General features: G+C 36.6%; 1 protein-coding gene across 1 annotated transcript; it reads right to left on the bottom strand.

The window, feature by feature from the left end:
- Positions 1–261: 261 nt before the first annotated feature.
- On the bottom strand, positions 262–12608 carry LOC110052441 (ADP-ribosylation factor 6-like). The gene is made up of 5 exons (XM_020758575.2): positions 12456–12608; positions 9509–9602; positions 8617–8720; positions 5616–5814; positions 262–3310 (listed from the first exon to the last, which is right to left on the bottom strand). The coding sequence occupies exons 2-5, from the start codon at positions 9588–9590 to the stop codon at positions 3168–3170; spliced, it is 528 nt and encodes a 175-aa protein (XP_020614234.1). The 5' UTR covers positions 9591–9602; positions 12456–12608; the 3' UTR covers positions 262–3167.
- Positions 12609–12819: the final 211 nt, after the last annotated feature.

Genomic DNA, 12819 nt, shown 5'->3' on the forward strand with positions numbered 1-12819 from the left:
CATTGCTAGTGTAAAGCCCTGTCAGAACGAGAAATGTTTGGCAGCCAAACATATTCCCTGTTTGGACAAGGCTTAACAGTTTCATATCTAATTGGGTTTTTATTTTCAAATTACAACATTTCTGGGCATTTCCCATTGATTCTGCAACCCAAAGGTACCAACCACACCCCTCTTGAAAAACCCTGTATCCACCCCTGGAGAGGGGTGGCAAGATAGGATAGCTTAGGTGCAGAGTGGATGTTCACATCAGGAGGCTATCACTTTCATAAATCTTCCTCAACGTTTTTATTTTCGTAACAAAATCCTATGTGTACTTCAGTAGACTCTACCCATTCCAAATGGGAAATTTGATTTGCCATAAAAACTTTTAATAACATACTTTGTCAAGATAGATGGCATAGAATTTCACAATCATGATAATTTCTGACCAAAACCTGTGATAACAAGAGGCTTGATGACTAAGAATGGAGAAGTCATTTCATCTACTAGTAACTACCGTACAGACTATCTGCAGTAGCCATGCTATTTTACAGCCAGTTGGAAACCTACTTAACTTTAATATGGTATTGAATATCATTGTTGATCCCATACCTTATAGAATATAGCCTATCACAAGGCTTGAAAGAAATTGGCATTCAGCAGCATCCAATGCCATGCTTTTTTGCACCAGTGTTTTTATTCCAGTTATATGCTTATGTGCATTACGAGTATGGAATTAAAAAAGCTGGCATTTGTCCCAAGCTTTCTTGTATCCATGAATATTTCACTTCGACCTTGATTTTTTTCTAAATATGCACACTCGTCATGTCACAAGAAATATTCTCATGAAATGCACCTTAAAAGTATGGCATATACATGCTTGCTACTGAAATCTGACACATACAGATTACATTTTACTTCAAGGCTTAGCATCACAACAAATAGCCATCAGTGTCACATGATCAGCAATTCACAAGGTAAAGTCAGATCTGTCCAACAAATTATCAAAAATGATTTGTAGACTTCCACATTGTTAATAGCTAACATGGTATTTAAATTGTCACAAGAATATACTAATGAGAACATCTTCTGATTTCACTTATTACTTCTGAGCAAAAACAATGTTATGTTAAGACTAATAATTCCTCTTCTATAATAACTATTAATAATTTATATAACACATCATGAGGGCCGAGTCCAACTACTGGCTTAAAGACTGTTAAGTTGCTCAGAATTAAAAGTGTAATATAATAAAACTGTCTTTACATGATCCACCCTTATTGCCTGCTACAGAAGTACACTTATCGACTTGATCATCAAGATAAGGACACTTATCAACTAGATAAGTACAATAACCATGTACCATGAAGTACCATACCACACCATATGTAACCGCTCAATAAAAGTTTTTGATTGATTTATGATACATTTTGTTCATAGTTTGTACACACACACACTTTTCAGTTTGGGCAAGGCAGACAAACTAACCACAAGCCCATAAATTATATGTGAAGCTGTGGACTTTTGGATTGCCTAAGAAGTGTGCAAAATCCAAGAGAAATCAAAAACCATTATAAGTGGCAATATTAGCGGTTTTCACTGAGTGTCAAAAATTATTTGTTTTTGCACTACTACGCACACAATAGGCTCAAAAGAACTCGTGCCACTATTTCATCCAACCAGAAGTAAAACTAAAACCAACTGTGACTTGTTTGTACATGTTTTCCTGTGCTTTGCACCAGCTACATGCATTTACTTCAAGTTTTAATTGGCTCACTGTATTGTTTTTGTCCTTTGTGATTGGCTAGAGTGATTAGTTTGGTTTTGATTTTAACACTCAATTGAGAACCACTCTATAGTAATAAGTATTTCACAGCAGTGATATTTTCTGACCCACATATAGTGGCTTTGCTATGTGTATAAACAAACTTTCACAGTTCATGGCCTGTTCAAATTGTTATGCTGTAATACAATTCCACATTAAGGCCAACACAGATTCAATAACCACAACAAAATTTTTGTCTCAACATCCAAAATGCCCTCATAGCTGATAATGTACAAAAACTTTAGCTGATATTACAATAAGAAAACAACAAAAATATAATAAACTTCAAATTCTACCCATAGATCCTTTGCAGAGAACTGCATGACTGTATCAGTCATTTTTTAAAACAAAAAAAAAAACATTGGTATGGTAGAAAATTGCGCTAGGTTCCAGAAATCAGGACAAAATTTGTATTGAAGATTGCCTTTTGAGACCACTGATGTTTGGAGGAGAGATTCTGTGGCATATTGAACAATGATATTATAGATTAAAAATTAAGAAGCTTTTCTGCATAAAGCAACTCAACTGCAATGTGTACTATAGAAATTCTCTCACTTTACGCATCAATTTTCCACTTTCCACTTTTTTACCATAAACCCCTGGGGATAACAGGCTTGAACACTGATGGCATTTATTCTTACAAAGTTTAAACTACTGATTTTGAATTTTTGGAAATATGGACTTGCATGTGACTTTCTCACTCAAATAGACTTCCATAAGCAGGTCAATAAAAGATAATTCCTGTCTTGCATATCACAAGAAAAAAAACATTAGTTTTTTATGGTACGAATTTTTTTTTTTTAGTGAGTTAAAATGTTCAACACAGTCATGTGTCAACATACTGCAAAGGACCTATTGCTTCTCAGAATGAATTAAATGTAGCAATTGAAAGTTGTTTTATCCAAAGCAAGTAATTTTTGGCCTTAAGTAGGCAGGATAAACCTAACTGGTCAAACTCAAATTCAAAGTAGAAGCTCTAAAATTTTTCTTGAAGCAGAACCTTGAATTACATATTTTGCTAGCATAATAAGTTTCATTATGTACTGTATGTTATTTGGAGGTAACTTGTGATACAAATAATCTACAATGCAAAGCTTTTCCTTTATGATTTTTCTTTTTGTTCAAGCTTGTTATGCAGCAGATTACTCCTCCAACCACCATAGAGAGAATTTAATGAATCAACATGGCTATACATACAATGTAATTATAGTCTTACGTAACTCTCATATTATTAGTTACTTACTTTATATGAGAATACCTCTTACAGTTGTCAAGGTAGCTATTGAAAGACAAGAATTTATAGTACAATAGAGCTGTTAAAAAGCATCTAAATAGCTCTCAAGATCCTGCCTTCAAGAAAATTTTAATGTTTGTGATTAGAACACAGCCAGGTTAATCCGTCGTATAAACCATCTCCAGATGTAGCACATGATGGTTGTACATACCAATTTCTGTCTCTTAGTTTTGTTAGGTGTAGTCTTTCTTGAATTTCATGAGGTTTGATGGCTAAAACAAAGAGAAAAAGTATCAGGTTTGGGGGGTTTAACCTCTTAGCTCACAAAATAAAGTCTTGAGCAACTTAAAGTGCACCTAACCCCCAAATTTTTTTTTCCCTAAAACGAATCTACTTGTTATTTGATATAGTTCTGGATTCCGTTAAATCCTCGATTTTCTGTGCCCCGACGAAATCTCAAAAATAGCTCCAAAACACCACCATTTTCTTTCACGACCAAGTTTGAGGAGAATGGGTCCAGCGGCTCTTGTGACGTCTACCCAGGAAGGTTGAATATCTCACGTCCTCTCATTTCCTTCAGGATGGTGCAATACACATTCGAAAAGTGCGCAGAAATGCCTTCCAGAGGTGCTATCAGCTGTTGCAGCAATATTCCAGATTTAAAGAAAGATATACTGTACAATTTGCTGACGATCATCGGCTAATGGTGCAATAAAGACGTAAACAATGGTTGATTTTGTCGAACTGAATCTGTGAGAACCATTGAAGAACTTTCACTGGAATTTGTTCCGCAGACTTTCGAACGCTATTTTCATAAATTTTCTGCTTAAAGCTAACCAGCAATTTATAGAAATACTACTGACAACCTATATCTTCCAATCCTGCAGTATTTATAACATAACCGGCAAAGTTGTGTGATCCGATCATGATCAAGAAGTATTATACTGATATGTAAATAGATCGCAACTGTATGCCGCTAACCAACACTTATTTCTCTTTCGATTTAGATGAAAGTCGAAGATTAATCCTTTAGAATTACATGATAACAAAATTGTTAGACTCACAGACTATTTCGAAGGTTTGGAAATCAGCAGTGCGACAAAGATTCTGTGCAATAGCCTCGAAAATATGACCGCGTAACATTATCTGCGCACCGCTTAGGGAACACATCCTTTTCGCTTATCCGACGAATTTCACTGCAAACTTTGAGAGTAATTTACATTGGTTATTTGGAGTTACAACTTAAAACGTGTGACAATGTGAAATCGGTAATTGTATGAAATGTTTCCTTCCGCCTTGCTTCCCGCAGCTTCAAAAATACAGGTCCAAACAATATGATTTTCAATCGATCAAAGCCAATGTTTTGGAGGTCACTGAGTCTTGAAAACTGCAACACGTACGTTGCTCTTATAAACATGAAGCATTCAACTGAAAGTAAAACACAACCTGGATTTAACAGAACAATCACACCTTGACAAAATGCATTCTCGCTAAGGACAAATGTAAATGGGCTATAAACACGCGTGGGAATCTTATGTCTAGTTGACGAAATTACCATCCAAAGCAGTCCTTGAGTTTTCTTTCCTACTTTTCGTTTGCCTACTCCTCCACTTCGTATCTAGCTTTCCATTCCTAATATACAAGCAGCTCGTCCACAAAGAAGTCTTCCCCTTCGTCGCTTGAAATATTGTAAATTGCTCTCAAAGCTCTAAGCAGTGCGTTCACAGTTGTCAAATGTGCTCAATCGAAGTTTATTTCAGAGTCTTCCGAATCGAAACTTAACTCTCACTTCCGTGACGAAAAAGAAATTATTCTGAGACAAAACTTGGACGTTTTAGTCCCAAAATATATCGGAACGATTAGTTTTATGTTCCATTTCCTCAAGCAAATACAGAGAGTTGACTGAGGTGCTGTTGTGTTTCGTTCCTGGGTAGACGTCATCAGGTACCGCCGCCCCAGACTCCCTAAAACGCGGTCGTGAAACACTTCAAGTGCGACTTTGAAAGGGCATAGAAAATCGAGGATTCAACCAAATTCAAAAATTTCTTCGCCCAAATGTGTCAAATAAAGTCTAGATTCGATTTAGCGAAAAAAAAATTCTGGGGTTAGGTGCACTTTAAATAAAGACATTGTCGAACAGACCAAAGATGTGCAGGAAACTGCTCAATCGTATGACCAAAACGTTCCAGGAACCACCACGCTGGAACATGCTAGTACAAAGGCGAAGTGCACTGAGCCAGCAATACCATACGAATACTGCTGACCAGAAGTACCAGCTACTCTTTGTTGTTAACTTTGTTAAATGAATTTACATGTAACAGTATTAAGTGGTATCTTTTAGGGGTCAAATAAAGCCCACGTCATACCCAGATTGGTCTCCTTCAAGGGTTTAATAATTAATTCAAATTTTCCAATGAACATCCCCATCATTTTCATATGGGAAAGACCCGCTTATCCTGGATTTAAATCCAGACCAGTCAATCCAGAGTTATGCAGACCTTTAATTAGGCCACTGTAGCTTCCTGTGCTACCCAAGTTAGGACAAGAATAAACTTTCCTTACTTAGCAGACACTCACCATCTTCTAAATCTTGTTTATTAGCAAATATCAAAATAAGGGCATCTTTCATCTCCCTGTCATTCACTATTCGATGAAGTTCTGTTCTTGCCTCATCTATTCGGTCTCGATCAGCACAATCCACTACAAATATCAAGCCTTGGGTTCCATTGTAATAGTGACGCCATAAAGGGCGAATCTTATCCTGGCCACCAACATCCTGAAAAGAAGATTCCAATGCCAGAGAGTGATTAGCATATGTTTGTAATTTCTTTGCAAAATAACAGGACATTGCCAAGCAGCGGGTTAATGTTATCTATTCAGTTCAGGGATATTTTCTTGACCTAACACCATATTCTCTCCACTGATTTCAGGAGAATCGTATGGAAAATAAATGCAGTGGATTCATTAAGGGTCAGGCACCAGGCAAATTGACCGCCTGTGAGCACAACTTTGCCTGGCTGTTCAACTCTGGGCTTTCAATGCAGCTTTTGTGAATAAAACTTGAATGCAAGTTGCTTTTCTTTGATTTCTGCATGTGCCTTCCCAAAAATAAAACTGAAATTCATTTTAAAAAAGAAAATCTCCTTGTCTTATTCCTTCCTTGACACTGCTCATGTATTGCCCCATGATTCATTGCAAAAGGAAAATTGATTGATGCTCTACATGAAAACCCATCTTGAAATCTCCCAGAATTGCGATGGCTACTGGCAAAAGAACGATCGCACAATATTTTCCTGTTCGACCTCCACCTGAGAAAAAGTCAAGAGGAAAGTAGTGATTTGACCATTTCTTTTCGGAATGTTGAATGGCTAACTTCATGCTCAGTGAAGAGTGAAATCTTTTCAACACCCAGTTAAAATTATTATCGTAGTGTCAAGATTTTTAAATATGATTAAGCAATGTTTAACACATGCAAATATCGAACTCTCTTGTTCAAGGCGATTTCATGTATAGAGTTGAAACATTTCAAAATATTTTGTATAGACAAAATGTTCTAGATTTTTTGTTCAAAAAAAGAAGGCAACAAACGATTGTTATTCATGTTCAGTGAAGAGTGAAATATTTTCAAAGACCCAATTAATTATAAGCTTATTAACAACAAACCAGTTTGCACGGAAATATAAGCTTGAATATTATTCACAGACACAGACATGCTGCTGCTTGTGCAGTCAATCGCTAATTTATTGTTCGAAAAGTCCAGTTTTAGATATACTATGAGCAAACAGTATTTTTCTTTTAGTCCATTGAGAATGGAGCGAAAAAAAAAAAAAGGACACGCCAAAGCTGGAGGCAAGGAGAGGCGAAATTTTTTTTTGTTCCACAACTACAAGAAAATTAAATAGGGACTGCTGGTAGTCTAAGTTTTAGACTGTTAAGATTCACTCCCAAAATTTATTCTCTCCGTAGCCGGTGTCCGTTTCATGTGTTTTTTGACTTAATGCAATGCAAAATTTTACTTGTGAAAATTTTTCGTTTACGATTACTTTTTAAGTAATGGACTTGAAATATCCTGAGATTGTATTTTTTAAAATTTGCCATGGGAGCATGTCCGGACCCATAGGAGGGGAACGGCCATTAGCCCTTCCCATTTATGTGCCCGGCTGCTAAATCCGTATGCCCTCCTGTCAGAAATCTTAATGAATCCCCTGATAACCTAAAATAAAACATCGTGTGCAAAACAACAATCATAACATCAAGCCATAATTTCACTTATAATACTAAATAATGGTAGCAAAGTTACAAAAAGATTTCATTGACAAAGGAAGGAAAATCTGCTGATAAATCGTTACTCAATCTAACCCATCTTTTTACATCAATCAGATACAAACAACCGTGACAGAACTGTATTAAATTTGTTACAGCTAAACCAATGTTCTCTTTTAATGCAATTAAGCAATGTTTTACATATAAATGAAATGTTCCAATACAGTACTGATTTCTTGAAATGAATATAAGCTTGCTAATTAATATCAAACTTGCTAAAATAAATGAACATCTTGCTAAGTTCCACTTGAAATGTGACAACTTCCAGTTTGCTTCTGACAAGTTGTGTATTTGTAAGCACAAATAATACCCTTTCTGTGTCAATGACCAAAGAATCATTGTTAAAGGTTTAACTTTTTATTGACAGACTGCAAAAAAATTGTTGACTTCAAATCACTAAACTGGGAACCATGCCTCATTGAAATTCAAGTTTGCAAGCCCAAGTTGTGGTGTAAGAAAATAATATTATCCACACCTTCACGGAAAGTTTTTAAGTTCAAGACCCCCCAGACCACCCATCTGGAATACCCAGTTGGGCTTCACACTTTCCTTTCAAAATGTTTGCATTGGAGACCACCACCAAATCAAAATTTCCAGTGAACATTCCACGGGATGGGTGTGGATATTGTATGAAACTGCACTTTCAATAATATTGCAGACAGAACTTCAAGTTTGAAAGGATCTTTGGAACTTGCTAGTGAAGAGCAAATTTGGCTTGACATGGTTTGTTACCCTTGAAAGCAAACTGACAATTGATATTGGAACTTTGCTCTGCAAAAGTGCCTAGTTATCAGGGTTGTCAAAAGTAGATGACAGCTGACGAAAATCACCGTCTACTTAATGATCTTGGCCTGCTACTCTACTGGGCTATTCATGTTTCTTCAAAAAAGATGGCAATGTAATCAGTCGCCTACTCCATCAGTATTGCAGCCCACTTCAAAACTTTTTGACAACCCTGAGTTGTGCAGAAAGCAAGATCCAGTTAGACTTAACTCAGTTAGAGTTAGACTTCACTTAGGCTTATTGTGCAGTACCAGAAAATATCCATACTCCCCCCACAGAAGGGATTGGAATTTCCAGGGGGAGTGGGGGGTTCTCTAAGTCCAAAAAAGTGAAAGAAATGCGTCAAGTTTAATTGGAATTTCCAGAGGGGTGCGGGGGGGGGGGGGGGGGGGGTCTTGGAAAAAATCCCTTCCGTGGGGGAGGTATGAATATTCTCTGGAACTACACATTCTGGAAACATTCAAACACTTACCCACACATTGAATTTTACATTCTTGTAAGACACTGTCTCCACATTGAATCCTACGGTTGGTATAGTTGTGACTGACTGCCCAAGCTTAAGTTTGTATAAAATGGCTGACAGGAAGGTTAAGAAAATTCACCAGAATCTAACAACACTTAACAAGATGCTGTTTGCAGCTATATTTCACAGACTCGATAGGAATAATAAATAAATAAATAAATAAATAAATAAATAATTAAAGAGCAAGTCACATCAGCCTTAGTTGGTTTTCATGCAGGTCCTCTTTCCTGGTGGAGTTGGAATTTGGAGATGCTGGGTTTTGTGGAGGGAGGAAAATTGGAGAACCCAGATAAAAACCCTCGGAACAAGGCAAGAACCAATAACAAACTCAACCCACATATAGCACCAGTGCACCAGGGCAGAATCAAAATCCAGGCCACATTGGTGGGAGACAAGCCCTCTCACCACTGCACCATCCCTGCTCCCCTACTAGAAAAATAATGCTTATAAATGATAACTATGATATAGTTTCAATGCAGCATGGTAGCAAAAAATCTATAAAAATTACTGTCAATATTTCATGAGTTTCATTGAGGCCAGGCACCAGGTAAATTAACCAGCTCTCAGAACTTTTTCGCCTCCATGTTTGGCCATCTCAAGAAATTTATTAATTTTACTTTGAATTCTTGTTTAGAAGTTCAGTTCAAGAAGACATTCCTGCCTGTGAAAGCCAATTGATTTTCTGCCGAAACCATGATAAAACCGCTGCAAATTTGATTTCAGTTTGACATTTTGCAAAAGCTAGGTCATCCAAATATTATTTTGATTTAATTCAGGTATGGGCAAGAAATATGACGCAAACTAATTAAAAATGAAAAGCACGCTAAATTCAAAAGGATACTTGTTTTTCCAGCAGCATCTAGACCTAACATCAAAATTCTCATTTCTTTGTTACCAAAGATTTTAGATAATAATTTCCCCATGTTGAACAATGCCTGCAAATCAAAAGTAAAGAAAGATGTTAAAGTCAGTCCTAGAGCTCTCTTTTGAACATTACCATGGCATGCCCTGTATTTGAGACCTGTACCACGAAAATCACCTCCCATAATGGAGTAAGAGGTGAAACACAGTCCCTTAATACCCTTACGGTATAAACAGAGGGTAGAATAAAAATATCTATGCTGTAATTTATATTCACCATAAGAAAATGCCCTGCAAGATAACACTCACCAAAAACTGTATTTCTACAATTTGAAAAAGACATAACACAAGCGTGAGCTGTTGACTTAATGGTGTGAGAAAAGAGAGTTTACATTTTAATCAAAATAACAATTTTTCTTCCTTTTTCTTAGTGTTTTTTAAAAGAAGTAGAAAGCATCTTCTGTGTTTCTATCAAGTTATAGAAAGCACTTCGAAGAACTCAAAAAAGCTGTGAAACACTTGCTTGTGGCTCATGTTCACACGGAATTTCTCTTTCTTCCAAACTTCCCCACATGATTCGAACAAAACACAAAAAGTTTTAATAGAAAGATGGAAAATATTTTCCATTTCTTAATTTATGAGAGAATTTTAATTGTATTCCCACTGGTGGTATCAAAGAATAAATTAGACAGTTTAGAAATTAAAGCCTGAGAACAGGAATCCGAAACATGATCTCTGCAATAATGGTGTAGTGCTCTACCAACTGGAGCTGGTAACTTGTGAGTTCACAATAAACTCCTAGTTGGTGAGGACAAGCAAGTGGATGTATCATATCACATATCTGAACTATGGGAGAAAAATATACTAGATGAAAGATCATTACACCAACTCCATATGGTAACATGTCCATGACATGAGAGTCTAAAAGATTACAAATGATACAAAATTGTCTAACATCCTTACTAAATTCAAAGGAATTAGTTCCCTGGTAACCACACTTGAGTTAGGAGCCACAGTGGACTAATAGTTAGAGCACTGGACATCGCTTCAAGTAGCCCAGGTTTGAGTCCTGGCAAGCATCATGGACAGGACACTACTCTACACTGTCTCGCAGTTCCTCCTTCAAGTAATTGTATAATGGGCACTGGTGAATGTAATGCTATCGTTTAACCCTGAAAATACTGAGCGACGAAGGACTTTAATTTTGCGAAAAATTGTCCACCAATGGAACGAGAAGGAGAAGGCTGACAATGGAGCAGTCTATGGTGCAATATGTTCGGATTGCATTGGGTCGAGAACGGGCAAGTTTCTTCTTTTTCTTTGGTTGGAAAACATTTCTGCATTCTCAATACATTAACATAATGTATGCATTAGATTCAACACAGTAGAAATTCGACGTCAGAATCGGTGTCGCATTTCCGTCAGATAATGCGACAAGACCAGTCAAACGTGCAGCAGAAATGCGGCAGCCGATTCAGACTTCGAATTTCTGTCAAATTTAATTTGTTGAATTGAATTCAACACAGCTAAAATGCGACATATGAACCAGGCCTAACAAGTCAACAAACAGCAAAATAGTTTGCCTTTGTTACCACTAACTACATATTTATCAGTTAGGATTCTCAAAGTAAAATGGAGACATTCACAATGCTGACACCTTGTGATTAAACAAGAAATTTGCTTGGTACCAGCAGTTACATGTAGTTATCATTATCACTATTAATTAACTTTAATTTATGGTATATAACCCTGAGTATATTTAGTGTGCCCTGTGAAACTCAGTTTCGTCAGTTTTATACTAGTAAATTCCACATTTTGTGGGTAGTTATTCAGTCAAAGGCTTTTATTGCAGGAAAACTAAAGAACAGAATGCCAAAAATGATTGACTTAACAAAGACCAGTAAAACGTAGGTGTGTGAACCTTCAAATTTCCAAAATTAGCATTAATCAATTAATATAAATAAATGCATGGACCAGAAATAAATTAAAAGTTGTGGTTTACCCTACCTTAAGTTGGGAAGCTAGAGACTTGAAATTTTTTGGAGACATTTGACACAGATGACAGTTTAGAAAATTAAGGGAATTCAAAGACAGACCCCTCTGGGGGAGTATTCGTACTTTGCATTACATTGTTGACAATACCTGCACACTTTTGGCATATATCAAACCTGTATTACAAAGAATGCTCACTACTCACAAATCTGCATCCAATATTCATTATTATAGGCATTCTATAAATGATAACCTGTGTTATCATTTCAGCATAATTGTTAGTATTTTTCCGTTTCCTAAACTTCATTGTACGTTTCTCCCCTCAAAGGATAGCTGCTCTTTTTGCAACAGTTGCTTCAGGATGTAACCCTCTTAAAAACGAAAATTCTTTTATTACACGAATATAACGAAAGTTGAAATACGTACGTTTGATATCGACAATCGAGATCTAGACGAAGCAAGGCTTATATTCTCAAGCCATTTGATCTGCCATTGCACAACCCTATATACGATAAACTAAAATTGATTATTTTTCACCGAAAACAAGGTAATACAAGAAAAAGATAGAAAAATACATTATTAACGATTTACATACAATGAAAACTGTGTCAAACACTGTTACAGACAGGACAAAAAATAAACACGATGGCAAAGCGTTCGGCGAAGTGCTCGCCTTTGATTCAAAAACTCCTCAAAGACGGTGAAAATTACCATGCAGATGCCGTAAGTTACGACACTAGATCACACAAACAATGCAATACAACATATGGACGGGAAAAAGTTGCAAAAATGCCTAAATAAACATGGTTTTGATTAGAAGTTTCAAGATTTTCTCAAAGACATGACGGCGTTCGTAGTGTCATGACGAACACGAAAACTTGATTAAAAGCACTTTGTATAAAAAACTAGACTAAAAGCATAGAACAATACATTACCTTGAGGCTTAATCGGCAAATCAGGGTTACTGATCGAAGAAAAGATGGCTTTATGGCTTTCAAAATCTCGTTACTGCATTGTTATATTCTCCGCCATTTTTAGAAAAGAAACACACCTTGGCGAACAACATCCTAGAACCCAGCCCTCTTGAAGAGAAATACGCAAGGAGCACTATGGGTAATAGGTAACTCGGTCGGTTTCGTGATGTTTTGTGCTTACGTTATAACACAGGGTTACAACAAGTTCTCACCAAAAGAGCAAACAACATTAAGCCTACGAACTCACTCAGATTCAAGCCTGTAGATTTACAATACTGGTTTGCTGGTTGCCACAACTGGATGGGTGAGACTTTGGTAACGCGAC

This window comes from Orbicella faveolata, unplaced genomic scaffold, assembly GCF_042242905.1.
Source record: "Orbicella faveolata isolate gen_17 unplaced genomic scaffold, um_ofav_v1 contig_46, whole genome shotgun sequence".
Taxonomy (NCBI): domain Eukaryota; kingdom Metazoa; phylum Cnidaria; class Anthozoa; order Scleractinia; family Merulinidae; genus Orbicella; species Orbicella faveolata.